A 23,838-nucleotide genomic window follows, 5' to 3' on the forward strand; every position below is an offset into this window, starting at 1 on the left:
ACTGAAATAACTTTGTGATGAAATAAGTAATAATTCTTTCTTTTTCTGTTTAGCCTCCGGAACCACCATAAGGTACTTCTTCAGTGGATGATATGTATGAATGCAAAAGTGTAGTCTTGTACAGTCTCAGTTCAACCATTCCTGAGATGTATGGTTATTTGAAAACCAACCACCAAAGAATACCGGTATCCACGACCTAGTATTCAAATCCGTATAAAAGTACCGGCCTTTACTGGGATTTGAACCTTGGAACTCTTGACTTCAAAGTCAGCTGATTTGCGATGACGAGTTCCCCACAAGACCCGGTGGGTGAAATAAGTTATAATATCATCTGAATCGTTGATAGCCAGAAAAAGAAGAAAGAATTGAAAAAAATCTGAGGAAACTTTATTGAGACAATAAGAAATAGGAAATACTTCATAGCGGTGTTTTTCCGGCGGAACTGGGTATTCATGTAGTAGGCGATCTAACTCTGTAGTTAGTTTTTAGATGGCGCTACTGAAACGCTACATTGAAATATGGAATTATTTACGCGAGGTTACCTATAAAGTAAAGACCGTTCATTGTAAAAAATGTATTCCGAAAACTTTACAAATATTTTATATTTCTCTTAAACTACATACTTTTACTACTTCTCTATATAATCGCCACATGAATTAAGACGTTTATCGTAGCGATACACCGGCTTCATTAAACTCTCGTCGTATTCTTCTGCCGCCAGTCCATTTAGCCACTGATTAACAGCATTTTTAAGTTCATCATCACCCGCGAATCGCTTACTACTCAAAAATTCTTTCAATTTTCCAAAAAATGGTGACCAGAAGGAGCTAAATCCGGACTAAATAGTGATCGTAAATTTTCCATCCAAATGTTCTCAGTAAATCACGTATCGAACCCACGACATGTGGACGTGCAGTAGGACGACGCCGTCGATCAGCTGCCCACGTCGCCGATTTTGAATGGCGCTACGTAACTTACGGAGAATTTTGCAGTAGGCTTCTGCATTTACAGTTCGTTCCACGTGGCATGAAATCAATCAACGTATGCCAAACCGATCCCAAAAGACTATGGCCATCAATTTGCGTCCAAATGGCTGTGGCTTGACCTTTGTCGGTCTGGTTGGTTATTGAGGATGACGCCATTCACTTGACTGCAGTTTTCTCTCTGGCGTGTAATAAGAAATCCATTTTTCATCGCCTGTAACAATTGAATTACGGAACTCATCCCCTTTTCCTGTGTAGCGCATCAAAAATCGCACCATAGCGCACCAAAGCAAATCCCACTTGGATTTTTTTGTGACGTTCCGTTAAGACGTGCGGCACCCGACGTGCACAGACCTTTCTGAAGCCTAAATGGTCATGAACAACGCGACCTATAACAGCTCTTCAAACACCAAGAAAAAGAAGGGCCAGGTCGGAAATTGTTGAGCGACGATCTTTTCTGATTTAATCGACGCGTTTCAACAAGTCCTCAGTCATATCGAGGGGCTCCCCGAACGTTCTTCATCGTGCACATTAATTCTGTTGTTTCTAAACCTTTCACACCATATTCGGACGTTTCTTTCATTTATTACAATATCACTGTACATAGCAAACAACTGCCTATGAATTTCAGCCGGCTTAACGTTTTGATGGTATAAAAACGTATGAATCCACGTATTCCACAGTCGGCGACAACATCGACTTTCCTACTCATTTTATAACGTAATAACTCGCACGTAATCAAAGGTACTAAAACGCAACAACTTACAGACAACAATGCACTGTGTACACTACTAGCGTGGCCATAAATTGCACAGGTTCACCAACCTTAAGAAGAGAAATTTCCCAGCGGTCTTCACTTTAGAGATATCCCTCGTATATAATTAATAACGAAATTATAAATATAATCTAACCAAACTTAACCTACGCTCGCTAGTTAAAGTTAGCGAGCGAAGCGATCGTAGGTTAAGTTTGATTAGATTGTATTTATAATTTCGGTATTAATTAATTAAATAAAAATAATTCCATATTTGAATGTAGCGTTTTAGTTGCGCCATCTTTGAACTAACTACATAGGTAGATCGCTTACTACATTAAAACCAAGAATTGTCTTCAACGATGATTCATAGAGAGAAAAAGTAGAAGGAAAGAGAGGATGAGAAAAACAAGGATTGAAATGCTTAAAATTATTAGAAATAGAAGAGGATAAGAGGAAATATATGACGATTTTTACGGCCAAGAAAATTGAGGAATTTCACATCGAAAGACAGCTACATTGAAGTAAAAGGTAGAGAAGACATCATTCTGAATGAATACAGGACAATTTGTATATTCTCAGCTCTCATTTTTTTCATACTTACAGTATGTCTAATCCAACTTGCAGGATATAAAATACCAAGAATAATTATTATCTATCTGTACAAATAGTATTATAAGAGCTATTTATGCTCTTATAATACTCATAACTCCAAGATCCTTCTACATCGTCTATAACTTCTATTTTTATTCGTCCCTCAATTTAAAAGTACGCTTTACATATGAAAATTAGAATGTAAACACCGAGACACAATGGATTACAGTTTTCTGAAATAAATATTGCTTGTGTATGCATACATCCATCAATACGGCCATAATGATACTTCCTCCAGTGATTTCATTGAAAGATTATTATTGAATACAACAATAAGTTGCGTGCGCGCGCGCGCACACACACACACACACACACAACATTAATTTAATGATAAAATGTTACATTTTATAACAATAGTCTATAATGGAAACCATGCTGATTCTACAACGTAAAATGTTTTATAAATAACGACTTGCCTTGACCGAATTTTACATGAAGATAAGAAGTCATAATTTTACCAACGACGTGTGCAAAGAAAAAACGAACATAAAATGTTAAATAAGACATAAAATCGGGGGGTCCTTTTTTAAAATACTATAAACCTTGTAAACAAATAATTCAAACACGGTTCTTATATAAAATACTTAAACTGCAGTAAAAAAATATTTCACAAGAAATTTCATTACGATGGTCCCCCTTCCCATCAAATGGATCGTTCTAATTACGTATTTACCCGTCTATTTCGAGTATATTGTTCTTCACGCATCAATACAACGTAGAAATCAAACTTATCCCATCACCTTGGCAATTTATCAGTAAAATAAATTAATAATAATATTAACAATACAATAACAGATAAAATTAAATAAAATATTTTTAATTTCATATGTAAAGGATGTAAAATAAAGCTAAAATTAATTAAACATTGATAAAATGCATGGTACCCAAAAGCCCAAACTAAAAAAATTCAAAAAAAACCTAACTATTCGGGTATAACTGTTAATTCCCTACTTCCCTGTATAAAAAATTCATGGTTTTTATAGAATAAACAAATAAACGTAAACGGAATTCGAATAAAGATGACTTGAATATCTAAAAGATTAGATGATTTACATAAAGGAATCGGTAGTAAACATGTGCAGGCGAGATAAAAAATAACTGTACACACCGCAATGAACTCATGATTAACATAGGTAAACGGCAAAACTTTTGAGTTGAATGTACTGCGGTAACTTGTCACGTTGATGGTAGATGGTTCGTACATAAGTAAACGTGACGATAATTTGGATATACTACTGTCATTTATACGTACATATCTGACTTCAATACTGAACGAACGCGACATAAGCGAGAGATAAAAATTTACCGTAAAATAAAAAAAATTGCAATCAACAGTCAAAAATGGAAATTATTTTTTAAGGTACTCAACCGGTAATAATTATTATATTCGAAATCTAAATCCTGAGCCGTTATCTTCTAAAGAAATAAATCATAATTAAACATTTACAAAAGAAAGAAAATAATCTATTTTAATATCAACAGAAACAGAAAATCTTACCTTTCCTGATTTTTTCTTATTGTTAATATTACTGCCGGATGGTAACTGCGTTTTTTGTAAAGCGGTTTCCGAGGCTAAACGATTAAATTTCTGCATGCATTCCTTTACACTAATTTTTGAATCTTGATCTACGCTAATATCCTGAAAATAAACAAAAACTTACATTAAAAAAAAAGAGAAAAAAGTAAATCATTAAATTATGCAATAAAAACTTTATTGCGAATATTACATTTCATAGCCGCAACTGAGCTACAAGTATGTAACGAATTTACACGTAGCCTTAATATCTATTTTTAAAAAAAAACAAAAAATTTATTTAAAAATTCCTCAGAAATTAGTTAATTGTACGTTACACGATGCAACAGTTTAAAAAAAAAAATTCAAAATAAACATTAAGTATATAGTTTTGACTTACAATAGCACTTTCTAGAAAAAAAAAAAAAAAAATATTAACCAAAACTCATTTCCCGAGAGATACATATAGAAAATCAATAACGTTAAATTATAAATTAACTTTACCTAGACATGCGAAGTATATGTTTAGATATATCAATTGAAGTTACAAATACAAAATAATATGATGTGTACCCCACCTAACATCCTTGTACGCTTATTAAATTACATAGACACTTTTTTTTTGTAAATGAAAAGTAAATAAAATTTTATTTCTGATATTTTTTCATATGTTTTTTTATTGTTATTACTGAACTATTATTTATTGTAAAACTTTTTTCAATCAGAAGTTAATAATTATTAATAAATCTATATATTTAAATTAAAAAAAAGAATAGTTAAAAAAAATATATGTACATGAAGTCGGATTCGAACCGATGCGCCTTCCCCTTGTAAGATCCAAATATTTCATTAATTAAAATTCTATTTGGCTGTAACTCTGGATTGAATGAAAATAAGTACCACTTATGATCCATCGTTGAAAATTTCTCAAACAGGGCTTATTACTGAAGTTAAGAAAAAGTTCAAAATCCTATTTTTTTTTTTTGTATTTTGTGCTTTTTTGGACACTTTTGGTTCAGTTGATTGCAATCAAAAGGGGAGTAGCACAACTAAATGCTACAACAGTCCTAAATCCAAAATTTCAACATCTTACAACTAATCGTTTTTGAGTATGGAAGATACATACGAACGTACGTACAATCGTCACGCCGAAACTAGTTAAAATGGATTCAGGGATGGTCAAAATGGATATTTCTGTTGAAATCAGAAAACCGAAATTTTTCGCGATCACAATACTTCCTTAACTTCGTACAAGGAAGTAATAAAGTAACAATAAAAAATACGCAAGAACATGGATGGGATTTCCTATATAGTACGTGCAACAACAGTTGAAACCAAGCAAATTCGTTAATTTTGACAATAATGTTATATCCACTGCTCCTTTCTAGTTGAACATAACCATAGACCTAAGGAATCCTGCAAAAAATCGACAATCACCGTTTAAAGTAAAAAGCGTCAGATAATCTGTGCCGCTTCAACGTTTGATCTCTAAAATCACGTTTAATTTTGATTGTTTTTCTACATTGAACGCTGTCTCTATCGTCACTTCTTCTCTAGGCATAATTATACACAATCTTTAGCTTAACTTCTCCATCTACGAGTAAATTAAAATCTATTAACAGGAATCACCTTCACATTACCTAAATAATCTACATGAGTATCATTAACAATTCTCTTTAACCAACCGGCCGGTTAACACCTAAATAAAGGTTCAATCCATTCATCAGTAGATCATTTATTAGAAATGAAAGTATGTGACAATAAAATGAAATAAGACTGTAGTAAATATGATTTTTAAATTTACTCTAGTAAATTGGATGCACACGTAGATAAACTAAGGGATCGAAGAAGTATAAGCTTTCTAAAACTGTTCTAATGAAAGTTTTTCACCTAACGTTTTCTAGTAATAACGTAAAAAAATGAAAATGAAGTTAATGTCAAGAAAGACAACAGGAAGACTGTACTGATAGATTTTACAGCATGTCAGATTTCTTACATTAAACTCAGCATTTACCAGTTACGGTAAACTTTAAACAACAGCGTAGAAATCGGGAAGTAAAGATTCTCTTTTATCCGAATGGGAAAAAATATAATGTTCCCGATAACAAAGTACGTCGTATATAGGATGTAAGAGGTCCAAAAGTCGCGGATATGAAAGTAATAAAAAGAATAAGACATTAAGTAATAATATTTACAGATTTATTTATTTTCACAACATATGCTCAAATGGCTGCCCCGTTCAGTAATGTATGTACGAATTCTTTTTACCACGTTTGATCACTTTGTGGAAGACGTGTATACTGTTTACTGTTGTAGAGTTTCAATATTTCTCCCTACAGATCGCAGAGCCTGGACAATGTCCCTTGCTACTGAATCTTTCTATTGTCGGGCGGGTTTCATCGGTTATTTAGTGGCGGTTTTAAATTTTAAGGTATATTTACGGACGGATTTGGTAATTTGCGTTCCTATCCGTATGGACCAGCGTGAAATTTATTTACTGGGTCTAACCGTGGGAGAAGCAGCTTTTGAGCCTAGTACTTCCGGCGTGATTCCCCTTCATTCCATCCGCTTAAGACCTTTCGGTACCAGCACCTTATGGGCTAGCAGAAATACGCCTACCGGGGACCAACTTATTTGAAGGGAGCAATGCGCCTCCTTCTCCGGAGAGAGTCGCATGTGCTGACTGAATTGTATTGCGGTCTCTTCGTGGGACGGTGTGAGGTGTTGTCTAGGTTTTTATAGTTTTAAAAAAATTTAATTGTGAAAACGGTCACTTTCGCGGCCGAAATTTTCGCGCGGTTTCCAGTTATAGGTTACGCGATATAGAGGCTCCTAAGCCTGGTCTGCAGTGTATACTGATGTTGTTAATCTGCGTTGTTATGTTCACTTTTCGTTCCTGCAATGAGTGTGGCCTGTTTTTATAGACCTTTCTTTTGTGACAACAACGTAGGAAGAAATCTGGGGATGTCAAATCGGGTGAACGTGGGGGCCCATAATCCTTTAGAAATGATACGCTCGCCAAAAAAAACTCGCGCAAGAAATGCAAGGTTTCAAAAGATGTGCGACATATGGCACTGTCCTGCTGGAACCAAAAAACAGGTTCATCATCTTCAAGCAGCGCAGTAAACTGTGTAATGATGCCTTGGTATGCACACGCTACAAATCATTCATCTCATCCTCTGAAGAATGCCTAACGGTGGATCTGGAGATTAAAAAAAATAGAACTTTTCCAACTACACCATTATTTATAGACACTTTAATTTCGATGTGCGCGACTTTCGGATCTATCTGTATATAGGCGGTATTGTAGGTCCAGAACGCTCTGTTTTTAAGGTATTAAATGACATATTTATAGTAAAGTAAAACTGGATGAATAATATTAGGTATATGGCAAATTTCAAAGAGGAAACCATGAACGACTGAATGAAACAAATGAAGACTGCATTTGAATATGCCTAGAGAAGAAAATACGATAGAGACAAAGTTCAATGCTAGAAAACCAATCAAAATTTGGTGATTTTATACAAAAAAATATTGAAGTGGCAGACATTATCTGACGCAATTTATTTTAACCGATGATTATCGGTTTGTTGCAAAATTTTTCAGGACTAAGGTTATGTGGAACTTGAAAAGAGCAACGGACAAAATATTATTGTCGTAAAATAACGAATTTCCTGTTGTTTCCACTGTTGCATGCACCTACAGAAATACCGTTGATGCTCTTAGATTACTTTTATATTATTTTAAAGAAGTTCTGGGGAAAAACCGATAGGCCTAAAATATATAGTAAGAGATAATAACGCGAAAGCGACTATAATAACCGCTGGATCAAACATAATGCGATCGGTAAAAGTTTAAAAACAAAACAAAACTAACACTACACTAATATTAAAATAACTAAAAACTTAAAAACCAATGTCACAAAAAACTTACAACCAATATTACATACAAGGGAAAATAGATTAAAATTAAAATATTAGGTACTTACGTATTAACGCCACCGCAGCTACAGCTTTATTTAAAAACAAAGTAGTCAATCGGATTTCGGTGGAAAATGAACAGTCTCTTTATTAATTTTAATAAATGGTTATTTATATTTATTTATTTTATAAATATGATTTAACCAAACTTAACCTAAGCTCGCTAACCTTGACTAATTAACACCGTAATTTTTTGAGTATTTATTTAATAAATTCTGTAATTATTGAAATTATTTATTATTTTTTAAATAATCAAAACACTCGTGTTAATTTGTCAAGGTTAGCGAGCGAAGCGAGCGTAGGTTAAGTTTGGTTAAATTATATTTATAAAATAACCATTTTTAAAATTAATAAAGAGACTGTTTTGAATCTATGTTAAACTCTATATCGGCCCATTTTCCACCGAAATCTGATTGACTACTTTGTTTTTAAATAAAGCTGTAGCTGTGGTGGCGTTAATACGTAAGTACCAAATATTAAAAAAAAGTAAAACCAAACAAAAAAAACTTAAAGCTAATACCATAGATAAGATATCACTAAAACTTAAAACTAATATCACAGTAAGAATCATTACAGTAAAATAAATTTATTTAAAAAGAAAATATATAAAATGTATAGAATTGAACAAAATCCGTACGGGGTGTAAAGAGCCCCTTCACGGATAACAAAGATTAACGTTCTAAATAACTATAACTAATCTACAAAAACTACAAATAGGTAAATGTACATTCTGTTAAACATATTTATACTCCGTGGGAATAAAAGTACCTGATCTACCACTTGCTTGTAACTGCCTAGAATACGCGAATATTTCTGGATAATTTCTATTTGAAACGTAAGGCCACATAACATACGCAATCTAACGCGATTTTCTGGCGCACAGTTAAACGGCAGTCGCATCTTACGTAGAGTGGTGCATCTTCTGCTGACATCAGGTGCCCGTAAGTGGCTGTCGTATGTCCTATCCGCAATCGGCAGAGGACCACTTCCTCACGGCGAATTTTCCTGTGGAAGGAATCCCATGGCAGCACAGTAAGTATCTTTGATATAGCGGAGTTTGTTGTCTACTGTGACAATCCAGTCGTCTTGCCACTTTGCGCGAAATGTGAGTTTTAGACAATTAATAAAGTCGGATGTAGTAACACGGGTAGTGAAAAGGGGGTACATGCGTCTTTAGCAGCGAAATCTGCACGTTCATTACCCGGAATCCCTGCGCGGCTAAGGATCCAGCAGAAACTCAATTGTGTGTTGCGATGATTCAACTCGGCGATTGAGTTGTAGATTTCGATGACGACAGGATGTCTGGAGTAAAAGTTTTCTAAGGCTTGGAGAGCACTACACGAGTCACTGCAAATAAGGATTTTTGGTACTTAGGGTTAACGATATTCAGAGCATTATTTATAGTGTATAGTTCAGCAGTAAATACACTCGTGATACCAGGTAAACCAAACATTTCTATCATTGACAATAAGTGCGAAAGGAACCAAAGGTATCACTGCATTTCGATCCATCAGTGTATACTACTGCGTTGGGTTTATCTTGGAGAGGATGTAGTGAAACATTTGCTGGAAGACAATAGGTGGTATTGATTCTTTATTGTATATCATAAGATCAAACATAAAATTTATAAGGTTGATTCCCCACGGAGGATATGAGCACGGATACGTTGAAAAAATAGGTGTGTCAACATTTATAAGGTGCAGTAGACGGCGGGTTCGAACACCTACAGGTGCAGTGCAACGTGGCTGGTTCTCATACCTTCCTAAATTGGGATTCCTAAGGACCGAGTCAGAAGCCGGGTTTTTTTGGATGATCTTTGAGACGGGCAAAATAAGATGCTAAATGCTGGTCCCGTCTATCCCAAAGCGATGGCTCACCAGAGTCAACAAGCTTACGACAACAGGGCTTGATCTAAAGACACCTGGGGCAAGATGAAGAAAAGAGTGATGTACAGCATCCAGCATTTTAAGCACGGTATGACGCGCTGAACGTTAGGGGACATAACCATAATCTAAGTCAGAAAGAACTAAGGAATAATAAAAACGTATCTAACATGACCGATCGGCTTCCCAACTGGTGTTGCTAAGGACTCGCAGCATATCTTAAAGTTTGGAACATTTTGTTTTTAATTCTTTGATGTGTTTGATCCAAGTAAGGTGGTTATCAAAAAATAAACCTAAAAGCCTGATGTCAGAAGAGATAGTAATTAGCTTTCCATTGAGAAAAACATGCGGATTGGAAGGGCACCACAGCTGAGTAAAGACTACACATTTTGTTTTCTCAAGTGAAAAGGTGAAGCCGGTAACCCTGAAGCAAGCTTGAAAGCGAGATATAGTGATCTGTAGTAGTCCATCTGCTGTGTCTGTTGAACGGGATGTAATATAAATAGCAAAATCATCAACAAATAACAAACATGAAACAGGTGGCTGCACACATTTGGTAATACTATTAATCGCTATAGAAAATAAGCTGAGAATATTTAAGAGTAGATTAGTAAAACTCTTTTTAAAGTAAATGTTATTGTTAATTAAGTAGAAAGATAATTAAAGACTATCCTTAATTAGATTTAAAACAAAGTATTGCAAAACCATACTTTATCTGTCATAACAACTGAACTTAATTGCTCACAAATCAACCTAAATGTTATGTTAAATTTATTCCCTGATCTAAAAAAGCATCCACCTCGTGAAGTACATGATAGAGAGAAAAGAGGAAAACATAATTTCATGTGAAAAGACTAGTTGCTCTGTTTTTATGATTTGATGGCAAGAAAAAATTAAACAATATATTCAAAGGTAATTAAATTCTTTTATGGAATATAGTTTTAGATCAATACCTTTTCGAATCAATTAAAATTTTAATGCTACTAATTCTTAAGAAAAAAATAAATAAAGCAAGGTGCCAAGCCACCTGTTATTGGATACTAATAGCTGTCCATTTAGTTAACATGTGATGATTCGAAGTTATATAACAAGTAAAATTGTATGAAAATACACGAACAAGGAACACAGCTGTCTTGGGATCCTGTTTGAATAACTATTATAGAATTTTTATATAACTTTAATCTATTAATAGCCAATTAATCAGTCAGTCAAATGTTAGCCTCATTTAAAAAAAAACCTAATTTACATCACAAGATATTTATGTCACAAAGTTGTTAAACCAAATTTATTAATATAAAGACAGTTTAGACAACTGAAAATATTAACAGATCTTCTTTAGTTGGTATCTTCTCTTAAAGGTTGTTAATCAACATGAATAACTCCAACTTATTAAATGCGGCTCTAAAAAGGGCCCCTGATTAGCAGTTAAACCAATCTCTCAATTTCTAAAGCGATAATTGATAATAACACTATAAAAATTTGTCTAATTCAATAAGCACAAATCATGCTAAGCTTATTAATTATTTATTTTAAAAAAATAAAATAAAACCATAAAATTTTATTTTCATTTCTAAAATAAGCACTGAATTTATTTATTTTAATTAGTCAATTTATACTCCCAATACTTCTTATATATCAGGATGACAGAGAGTAATTAATACTGCCATCCCAAGCAGAAGGTATGCAGTCCAAGGTCAAAGTTGACAAGTAATATTTTAATATTATTAGCTCCTTAATAATATCATTGGGTTCAAATTATTAAAAACTCCTGGCCTGGTGAACCAAAAAATCAATATGGTACATTAATTTTACAATAAAACACGGAGCAACTACAAGATTTTTAAAAAACCTGCAGAAGATATCTTATGGATTACCACTGTCACATAGATTATCTAAAGTAGGTAAAAATTAGTTGATGTTACATTAATCTAAAAAATATAATGTAAACTTATCATATTTACCTGATATTACTTCTTGTAGAAAAATAATTCACTCCAAATTTTAAGAAAGCACAAAAATAAAAAAAACAAAGTAAATTTGAATTATTTTTTGTAATTAAGTAAGGAAAACCAACAGAAACTTAACAAATGAAAAGTATGCTGAATTAAAATTAATTATAATACGTATTAACCTAACAAAATCACACCGATAACTAAATAAAAAACTTAGAACAATAATAACACTGACATACAGGACCCAAGTGTAACTATTAAACAATAGGGAGACAAGACTAAAAGTGAAAGTAGAATTACTAATACTCTAAGTCTGTAAGATAAATGCGTATTTATTCCATATACAACTTACATAAATTTAATAAAAGTACTATATACATTCGTATATATTGATGCAATAAATTAAATATCCAATATAATAATTTGTACAAATATGGTAATAACCATCTAGTTTTATCTTTATATACAAGTATGAATAATAAATAACTAAATATGATGATAAGGAATTAACAGAATATTCCATTTATGTAACTAATCTTAAGACCTATTTTAAAAAAATATATATAAAAAACCTATAAAATAATTATTATTTAAGTAAATAAATAAATAAATTATAATAAATATCATTAAATACATATAATAATCATTTTTAAGAAAAAAATAATATTCATTAATTATATTAAAAAATCCAATAAATGAAGGCGCCAAATATATCACGACAGAAAAAATTTGTTTAACCTTTATGTAAGTAAAATAATAATACGTCACTTATCTTATGGAATGGTGAACTGGTTCATTGATTCCCGTAATCATATCTGTTGTCGCTCACTCTAAGTAAGAATGGATTATTGAATGATACATGTAGGATGTAACATTTGATGTAAACCACCGTAACTTTATGCATAAGAGATGATACAGATATTAATGTATCTCTTTTAAATAACGTATCTTTGGATAATCTGACAATATTGGGATTGTTGAACAACTCATCTGGTGATAAGTTAATTCAACCTAAACTTTTATTAATCATTTTATGTCTAAGCTAGGATCAATAAAATTTGGTTTATTTAACAGCTTAGCAGCTGCTCATCAGTAGGTTTCCATCGGTTGTTTTCCAATGAAAGCAACCACCCATTTCTTTTGGGGACTGTAAAACTTTATATAACATTATTAATAGCATGATATGCCATGGTTGAAAAAGTCCTCTTCCAAAATTTTGCAAACTTGTTTCTCTTGCTAATCTTGGTCAAATTAGCCTAAGAAATCTCTAATTTCCTCTTACAATTCTGTTTTTTCTTTCATCATCTTATAGGACCTATTGTTACCCTGATTTATGTTTGGTTGTCACAACTTTGATCTCAAGTTCTTTTTAATTCAATTTGGTTTTTTTGTTGATAAATTAATTTACCACAGAAGTTTGAAGCTTGTACATGGGAATATGGAAATTGAATTTTGTTGCATATGAAAGATGCCATGCCTGACCAGGATTCAAAGCCGGGACCTCCAAATGGAAGGCCAAAACGCTACCACTCTGCCATGGAGATCAGCTGTCCGATCTTATCCAGTCCATTCCTTTGTACTCAGATGAGATGGAAAAACTAGATTTATTAGCATACTTTTAGCTAAAGAGAAAATCAACAACAATTCATAAATAAGAAAAGCAAAATACAAATATTCACAAGCTTTCTCTTCAAAATTAGTGACAGCTCTCTTTGAACTACAGACCTAATGTCCAGTAATCTTATCAAAAAGCCTTTATTATACTCCTCATTTCTAAGTCACCAGAATTTTGGCTGATACATAATAAACCTAAATTGCAGACAGTGAAGAGGGATAACTGAAGTTAAAGGGGCATTATAGAGGGTAAACAGTTTAATGTATTTGCATATCATCAAATTTATAGAAAGTAGAATATGTAATAAGAAAGGAATGCCGCATGTAATATAACTATTAAAAAAAAACAATGAACCTACTGTTTTATTTCAATTATTGCAGTAGCAATCAACTGGAAATTTGGATGGTATCCTTACTGAATCTTTTTCAGTTTATCTTGCCTAAGCAGTAGCCAAGTATTTTTGGTTTATAGGCTGAGGATCTATCGATTATCAGCCTCAGACTTGACAAAGAAAGAAAATAGTTGTAATTAAGAAGAAAGATGAATATTGCTAGAAACAGTACACTAGATACAGTAATATGGTTGGGATATGATTGGAGTCCACCATGGTGGTCATCAACAACATCTTGATCTTACGGAAACAAACAACAAAAAGAATAAGTTTTATTAAATGAAAAATAGATAAAAGAATCATTTATAAATCTCTACAACTGCGCCCATTTCCATGATACAGGGGTACATTTTGGCTTTCCATCCACCCTGGGTTTGGTATAGAATTTTTTATACACTACAAAATTTCCATTACATATTATCACTTCAAGGTTAGAAGGTGAATTAATCATAAAAGAAAAAATTGTGCTGTTCATAAAACAGACCTGATGACAGATCATTGCATTTTGAAATTTGCAAATAAATACTTCAACACAATCCTATATATAACTTGAACTATCAAAATCAACCTGAAGTAACTTTGAAGAATAACATCTATATTTTAAATGATAAGAGAAGGAGGTCCAGTTTCATCTGATATATATGCCCACTACTACCGCAGCTTGTATTTTTATATAAACTCAAAAAACTCAAAGGCCTCAGATAGTCACCACATTAAGTTCTCTTAAGAAAGCAATTGTTTCATGTTGTACTGCTTATCAAAAAATTAATTTAAAGCTACATTCCCAAACTTTGAAATATAGTGATTGATCCAATTCCCATGGTATTTATCCAGACAAAAATGATTAAGTATAAACATAGGTGATGAAAAGGAGGAGTGTGATTATGAATGGACAGATTACACGCCTTTCAGAAGATCAGGAAAAAAATGTCAATTTAAATGAGAAACTTATATTAAAATAGATGTAAAGATAATGTTTACTGAAATAATTTCAAAATTAAAAACAACCACAGTAAAGAATTATAAACATTTAGCAACTTTATTGTGATAAGATTTGGGTAAAAACTCTACCTTACCTCATTTGATTCGGCACCAATAGTTTTTGGTCTTTTATTTATATCGATCACATTCTCCTTATTACTGTTATCCATTTTAATCTTTTCACTACTCTTTCGTCTTGGTGGTACGGGAGGTGGATCAGTTGAGGATGATGAAGATGGGGATCTTGGTGTATCAGAAGGTGATGTCGGAATATACTGCTGATCTGAATAGTTTGATAATGAAGTTATCGATGGACTTGAAGCGGGTGATGTAGGTGCTGATGTTGGAGGTATACTTGAATTATAATTAACAATGTGATGTGGTTGAACAGACGGTGATGATAATGATGAAGGAGAAACCGGAGGCGGTGGAGGTCGATAAGGTGGAGGCTGACGATTGGTCGGCGTAAAAAATTGCTCAAGAGAATCTTGTGAAGTTGAAAAATTACTTAACGAACTAGTGGAACTTCCTCGACGAGGATATACTGAAGATGAACCTGATACTCCAGCTAAAGCAGGCTCAGGTGTTACAGATGGACTGGAAGCTTGAGGGAGGTTTTCTGAATTTCTATACCGTTTTTTTAGCACCAAATATTTTTCACCCTGAAACACAAAAAAATGATACAATTATACCAACAATAAACTGAATTAAACTTAGCTTTTCTGACATTTTTAAGTTGTACATAATTGATTTTGGCCAAGTTGAACAAATTATATTTTACATATGTCACTACCCCCTCATTTCTATACCCTAACCATATCTTACACACCTAGTTCTATCTTATTCCAACTAAAAGTCTTAACTTAAAACTAGATATCTTGAGGAAATCCAAATTGCAATAAAACTTAATATTTTAACAAGTAAAGAAGTATTTTTTTTTAAATTAATCTTTTATTTATAAAGTTAAAAGACAGGGTTTAAAAACTGAAGTCCATTTATTTAATTAATTCTGGTAGTAATATGCTGAATACAGCTAAAACCCTCTATTTTTTTTATTTTTTATTTTTGATAAGAAATAAATTTTATAAAACATGAGAATGCTGATACTGATTAGCTTTGAATCTAATTATGGCATCTAATTACAGTAATGTTAGGTATTACATGGTATACTGTGAGCTATGTGAAGTTTTCTTTTTTTAGATTGCTATAGCTAATTATTATCATTACTGATTACTTATGTCAATTCCAGATAAACTGTGCTACAATACAAAACCAATTCCAAGCCTACATTTTGAATTTTGATTCTTCATCATTGCATCGTTCGATTAAGCCACTCTTGGCTAAGAATGGAGGGGTGGTGTGGCGGCCAGAAACGTAACTAGGCAAGTGTTCTTCTCTCTCATGGGGGGGAATTGAGATGTTCATCACTGTAGATGAGTATTAAATTACTGAAGAAATTTGGTGGCATACCAACCATAAAAAGAATGTTGCAAATCTTTGCTCTTAACAGCTTCATCCATATAAAAGCACGTCATTGAGGGTATATTTCTAAGTTGTTTATGATATAACTTTATACTATTTTAGCACAAAGCAATAGACGGTGGTAGAATCAAACCAACTAAACAGCAACACAGTACATATGTCTACTCACAAGTATAATATTAAATAACTAGAAGATTTTATTAATGATCTGCTGATTAATTTATTAAATTAGTTTTGTTATGTAGAACGTACTTAAGTACACATCTTTGGTATATACAGATAGAAAACTTAAAGAGGAAGTTAGGAAAGTAATAACTAAATAATTTACCAATACCCTCACTTTCTATTTCAAGAATTTATATCATTTCTGTTGGCTGTAGGAACAGTATTATATACACTGAACACCTATCTAATCTTATGTTTGCAACAAGACAACAGTTTTTTCATTATATAAAAGAAGAAATAAGTAATTATTCTGAAATCATAGTACTTAGCAATACTAAGGAGACAATAATTTTGTCACTGGGCACATCCCCTTCAATCAAAGCTGATGATTCAGAGGCAATACCTGCTTCAAGCTATACAATGACTTCATACACAAAATGGAAACCGCATCATTATACATTTTCTTTTATTTCTAATTATCGACAGGCAAATTACATATTTTTTTTTTTATATAATGAGGAAGAAGAGATAAAATAAATACCAGTTCTCTACTGAAAACTGAGCTCAGACCAATTAATTTTTTTTTGTTTGATGAATTAATTCGCCACAGAAGCTTTGAAAAGCTTGTACGTGAAAATATGGAAATGGCATTTTGGAGCATATGAAAAATACCATGCCAGACTGGGATTCGAACCCGGGATCCTCAGACAAAAGGCCAAGACACTACCAATCAACCACGTAGATCATCTTATGATATAAAATTGAATAAATTTCTAATATAAAATAAAAATATCTTTCTGATTACCAATTATCAGTGTTCTTATTACTATTATAAAAATAATTAAACACCAAAGATTTTTCTAAAAACCTTTATTATTATTATTTCACTCATTTAAAATACAATATTAATTCATATTAGATGCAAACAAATTAAGTTATAGTATATCTCATTATAATTTTATACATCCAGATTACATTATGCACTTGTCTGACGTTTCTCAACCACAATTGCCAGACTAAGGGAGAACAGATTCCCACAGAGATCTGCTGACCTCTGTTCCAGAGTGGTGGCATCTCTATTTTTCATTCAGAAGGTTACTGTCTTGAATTCGATAAGAATTGGCATATTTCATGTGCTAAAAAAATTTATCACGCATACAAAAAAAGATTAAGCAATTATAATTGAGCATCGGCCAGTAATTGCTATTATTAATAAATAAAAATCAATTCCAGGAAAAATAATAATCATGTTGAATATTTATATTTTATAGTTTAAATTTCCTCCTGATGAGTTAAGCAGTTTTAATTTTAAGCCATGCATAAAATGTTATAACAGAAAGGTGTACATTAATTTTACTGCTTTAGATTATTTATTCCAGTCATTTTTTATGGCTATAATTTATGTAAAGCATCTGAAGTATAAATGACGTAAATCAGAGTTTCTCTGAGAATCCATCGGGCTGGTCTAGTGGTTAACTCGTAATCGCAAATCAGCTGACTTCAAAGTCAAGAGTTAAAATCTTTTATAAAGTTTTATAAAGATTTCTAAAGTTAAAATCCTAGTAAAGGCAGATAAAGATTTGAATACTAGATCATGGATACTGGTGTTCTTTAGTGGTTGGGTTTCAATTACCTCACATCTCAGGAATGGTTGACCTGAAATTGTACAAGACTACACTTCATTACATTCAAACATATCATCCTCTTAAGTATTATACCTTACGCTGGTTCCAGAGACTAAATAGAAAAAAAGGGAGAGTTTCTCTGAGAGAAATGTCACTTTAGAACCAGTCTAAATGGTAAATGGAGTGAATGGGCCAAATATATGATGGAATGAATGGGATGGTATATAGAAATGAAACTGTATTTCAATGGGTTAAGCCTACTGATAAACAACAATGTATATTTGGTTTGGTAGAAAAGGGAACAAGAAACTACTTAAGTCCTCACTTTCCTGAGTAAGATTAGAATAAAATATTTGTTATTCTGGAGTAACTATGTCACTTTTAGGAGTAAGTAGTAAATCATGTCATGTTGCCTACAACCATTACGGTTATGGCACTTAAAATAGACAGCAAAGTTTTTGTAAAGAGTTAATATTATAAATGTTCAAAGAGATCATACATAAAAATTCTATTGGGATTTTAAACACACTAGATTAAATTTGAGATTTCACCATGTTAATAATTGTTAAACTTCTCATTTAACAAAGTACAAGCTCATAAAAATAGTTGTGTCATGACTGCACAGATGTGACCTATATAATTACATATCAGTATTTGTTACAATGAAGAAAACAATTTGTATAATTAATAATTAAATTTTTTTAAAGTTTCACAACAATAACTAATAAAAATATTTTTATTAATTTTGAATAGAATCAAATATTACATACCTCATCACTCCTTACAATAGTCGCCAGAGTATTGACAATCTCTTTGAATTCATTTCTAGCTTCAGCTGTAAAGATATCAAAGACTATCAGAAACAATGACAAATGATAAAAAACACTTAAAATTATTACACAAATAAAAACTTATCACATCAATAAGACAACAAATGAATTAGATTAAAAAAAAAAAAAAATTGATAATGTAAATAAATAAATTAATGTTTATAATAAAAGTAATTTAATCACCATCCATTTTAATATCTATGGTACATATATTATCTACTTAACTTTTTAATAAAAGACAAAAATCAGTCTACTATAATGATACATCAAATCATTAAATATTTTTATAAAATTTATTGTTTTTCAAATCATTAAAAAAAAAAAAAATACTATTAATGATAAGTCAATGAATTCATTTTACGTTATTTAGATCAAAGTAAATATTACACACAAAAATTATATTAAGCAGTACTTTGCAATAGATAAAAACTGAATATTTATTAACAATTGAAAGTCTATAGCATAACAAATAGTCATTTTTATAATTTAAAGTAACTCTTTATTCCTTTTAATATACGTTAAACAGGAAAAGAAGTAAGGAAGGAAAAATAAAAACAAATTCAACAATAGTAGGGTGTCCCTCTAGCCAAGAAACAAACTGATTAAATTCATAACATGGAAGAGGTATACTTATCTAACAATTTAAGTTGTATTTTCACCTAGCTAATGTGTCGATGTTTGTAGAGTACGTTTCTGAAGAAAAACATAACTGCATAATAATTCTTTAGGTCTAACCCTCACCCCAATGCACTCAGGTTTTGTACATCGGCTGATGGTGGTGCACTAAAAAACAGTTTTCTGACTGAAAAGACCGATCTTTATATATATAAAACCCGCCGGGTTTGTCTGTTTGGTGGTTAAACTCTTTATCGCAAAATCAGCTTATTTTTTTAAGTCGAGTTCTTGTGAAGGCAATTGCTTTTTTATAGATTTGGATGCTTAACTGTGGATACCAGTGTTAACTGGTGCTAATCTCTGCGACCACCATTAGGTATTACTTCAAAGGATGAGATGAACGACAATTTTTATAGCGTGTGAATATGCCATGCCTAACTGGGATTCAATGCCATGCCCGAGTATGTTCCAGACTTCATGTTTACCAGTACATTTACATTGCAGCTATATCAGGCTTGGCAAGCCAGTAGCAGTAACTGCATTTGCCTGTACACACACCCAGACCTGACAGTAGCTGGAAAACTGGTCAGAGAAATATATATATATATATATATATCTACAATGAATAAATTTTAATAAAAGTGGATTGTAACGTTAAAATTTTTTTATTCAATTGAAGAATTCATTCCCTACCCAATATTACAATGCATGGATTAGGTGATCTGAATTAAACTTTAGAAATATCCTATACATTCACTACTATTTAAAAAATGGTCATATGAATGGCTGTATGAAACAATATTGTCCAGGATTTACAGTTATAATGAGGGAAATTATACAGAGAATATCAGAATTCATTTGAACAAGATATATGTACAAGCATTTTAAAGGTTAGGAAAACCAGTTTTACCCAACAGAGATTTTAGCCATTATGCTTATGTTACAGCTACCAATCAGATTGCACTAATGCAGCAAAAGCTTTATAGGTCACCAGCATTCTTAATACAAATCTAGTAGTGTTACTTAAATCCGTAGAACTCAAAATGGTTAAAAATGGATATTGGAAAATAAAAAGTTACAAGATAAGAAAGAACAATCAATCTACTTACTGAAGAACCATACTGGAGTACTGAAAGAACATTACAGAAAACCCTGCCAAGAGGATAACCTCAAGGATTCCTTTAGCCAATGTGCATCCCTCTTTCACAACAATCAGGGAACTACAATAATCCTACCCAGAATGAAAGTTCCGTATTACTAATCAATGATTCTTTTAATCAGCTTAAATATATGCTGCAATAAAAATTATTTCCTCCCATTGATAAAAAAAGCCAAACATGGTAAATCTCAACTTTCATATAGGAACACCTTCATATAGAACTGCGTTCATATAAAACCTTCAAATTCATCCACTGTTGTGTGGATGAATTTGAATGAGCTATAAGCTACTTGAAATAATTCACTGGGGCAAAACTATCTTCTACAAACTGAATTCCTTTTTTCATCCAAGGGTATAGCATTGATTAATCAATTTTTCATCAATCACAAATTCATCTCATTATTTGTACACAAGCAAATGCTATTCAGGAACCATAAACAATAATTTGTAATCAAGTTGTGAAGCCAATTAAAAAACATAAAATTTAACAAAGTAATTCTAAATACTGGAAAAAGCTTTCAAAACTGGAAAAATGTTGGAGTCTTCTTGTAGGATATAATTAACTAGCAGTGGATCTACCCCAATACCTTTCTAAGTTATAGAATTAGAATTTGTTCAGTAAAGAAATCTAATAATTCATAAAAATACTTTTCAAAGTTTTACAAAGCTTAAATTGTAAAAAACTAAATTCAAGAGTAATTCAAGGTATTTAGAATCTAATCAAAGTTTATCCGACCACCCTAGCAACACTGAGGAAACAAACCAATGATAAAAATTCATTAACAAACAGAATTAATGCCCGACACATTTAGTGGTAAGAGCATGAGAAGAGAATAACAGAAGAAAGCTTTTTACATCATTCATCTCTTAAAGAAAAGTTTTAAGCTGCTGGAATATAGAGCAGATCCATCAGAGCCAATTTGTTAATGCAATTTGTTAATGAATTAGTTTTACGCAACTTTAAATAAACACGAATCAGAATATCCATATTTTTATATAAATAAAATCTAAGCACAAAATAATACAGAATATAATATATGAAGAACGGTTAGCCTACAAAAAAAGCCAAAGTAGATCTGCGGTTGAAAGTAGACTGGTCAACCAGTTACAGGAATGGGACTTACTGACAAGAACTTGAGAACCAAAAGTAAACAAAGCCAAGGTTTTAGGAACAGACCCACACATGACCCCTAACAAAAAAATATTTCTTTTCTATAAAATAAGTTAAGAGCTAATATGAATTATGCCCCGTAACCTTATGAATGCAAAACTCCTGGAAAATATCACAACATAACAGTAGTTACAATGACATGTGTAGTTCGTATCAATACTTTGAATTATAAAATAAAACATGATTAAATTCTAACTGTTAAAATTTAAAAAAATAGAAAATAAATGAACACAGCAATTTTGTTTTAGTGCTATCTACAGTAGCGTTAGGCAACTCCAAGCTACTATTTTGATAATTCATTGTGCAATAAGTACCACTAGAAAAATTATTAACTAACTGAAACAACCTAAATAAACACAATGGTAACTAAATGAACTACGATATATATAGTATAATATTTATGGTAATACAGTTTTCATGTGTAATATTGTTGTTATCATTACTAGCCATGTATGAGTATTTTATTTTTATGCAAATACAATTTTTCTCACTGTAAGATTAATATTGATCCATTCAGTCAATATAGTTATTTACTATATTATAGTAGTACAATACGATGCATTGCTATGATGGACTATTTTTTTTTTCTTTATGATTAATTCAAGATATAAGCTCGAAGCCTGTGCAAGGGAATATGAAATAGAAATTTTGTAGTGTATGAAAAATGGCATGGGATTCAAATCAGGACCTCTGGATAAAAGACTGAGACACTATTTCTCCACCAATCTTATCAATTGACAAGAATAAGTAATACGAAAATAAAAAATTACATATTGATGAAAATTTTTCATTTTCTTTATAGTTAAAAATATATTTAATATTTACATGATATTATACTAATTTGAACATAAATAATTTATATTTTTAAACAGTTAATAATTTAATCTGTAACATAAATTAAGAGGAAATTTAATCAGTAAATCCCTCATCCGGTAATGTTTTTGTAAGCTCCAGTAACTGTAATATAATACAACTTTCATATGGTATCCAACTTGAAATTATGGTTCATTAAACTGTCCATAACTCAGGCTATTAAACTTGAAATTTTCTGTGTAACTAACACAGAATTACGATCTACTTATTACAGAGACAATAACATTAATTTATCCAACAAATACAAACTAATTATCCAAAATAAACTAAAAAAATAAGTTGTAAATTAATAAATATATAACGATTCAGAAAACTACTGCACTGTGATAAAAAAATTGTAACAAGATTTACATTAGTTAATTCTTCTCACTGGTTAAAACTGAAGTGGGCAGTATTAACTTTATTCTTTAATATTAACAATTTCTCACAGTAAAGAAATTTAAGGAAAATTATGCAGTCAACAAAGTTAAATATAATCATTAATGGTTAGTTCATAATTGACAATCATAAATTATTAATTTATTTGCCATTTTATCGATTACGCTACAATTAAGGACTACGCAAATTGCCCATTTACTAAACTATTTTAATGTACCAACATTACTTAAACCACATTCAACTTTTCCTGTAGCCACTACCTTAGGTAATAATATGTAAGTATGAAAAAATAAGTGTAAAGATCTCCTTTACCTAGTTTTCTTCTTCACAACTCAAATTTGCTTCCCAGTAAAAATAATTTAAACATTGGCCAAGGACTATATACAAAGTTTCATTATTAAATGATGGGAATATAATATTTAAAAAGAGAGTAAACATAGTATTAGCTAAATTTACTACATTAGTTGAAATGAAAATGCTGTAAGCAATAATATGTTAAATTTTGAAACAGAAATTGTCTTTAAAGCTTCTTATATTGTTGAGGTTTTCAACTGTTCAAAGAAACTTTTATGTTTTTTCAAACAGTTGAAAACATAAAAAATAGATTCAGTATAAATGAAATTTAAATAGTATAATTTAACACTTCAAGAGTTGGTTAACAACTGTGTCCAATATGGTAAAAAAATTACAAAACTAAAACACTGATATATAAATATAACATATTAAATGAAAGGTATTGCTATTTCTATTTACATATTTGAGTTCGGAACAAAAAGTTTTATTAACATACAAATACATCAGACATGTAAAACAAAACAAGTAGGTTAACCTAAC

At 31.5% G+C, this 23,838-nt stretch overlaps 1 protein-coding gene across 2 annotated transcripts in view; it reads right to left on the reverse strand.

Moving 5' to 3' along the window:
- The window catches only part of sowah (ankyrin repeat domain family member sosondowah), a 135,088-nt gene that overhangs the window by 106,911 nt on the left and 4,339 nt on the right, over positions 1-23,838 (reverse strand). For both annotated transcript variants that reach the window (XM_075372425.1, XM_075372424.1), the window contains exons 2-4: positions 18,749-18,813; positions 14,802-15,368; positions 3,890-4,030 (exon numbers count right to left, since the gene is read on the reverse strand). In XM_075372425.1, the coding sequence (XP_075228540.1) occupies positions 3,890-4,030; positions 14,802-15,368; positions 18,749-18,813 (773 nt within the window). The remainder of the gene's footprint in view (positions 1-3,889; positions 4,031-14,801; positions 15,369-18,748; positions 18,814-23,838) is intronic.

This window comes from Lycorma delicatula, chromosome 8 (assembly GCF_047948215.1).
Source record: "Lycorma delicatula isolate Av1 chromosome 8, ASM4794821v1, whole genome shotgun sequence".
NCBI classification, from domain to species: Eukaryota; Metazoa; Arthropoda; class Insecta; order Hemiptera; family Fulgoridae; genus Lycorma; species Lycorma delicatula.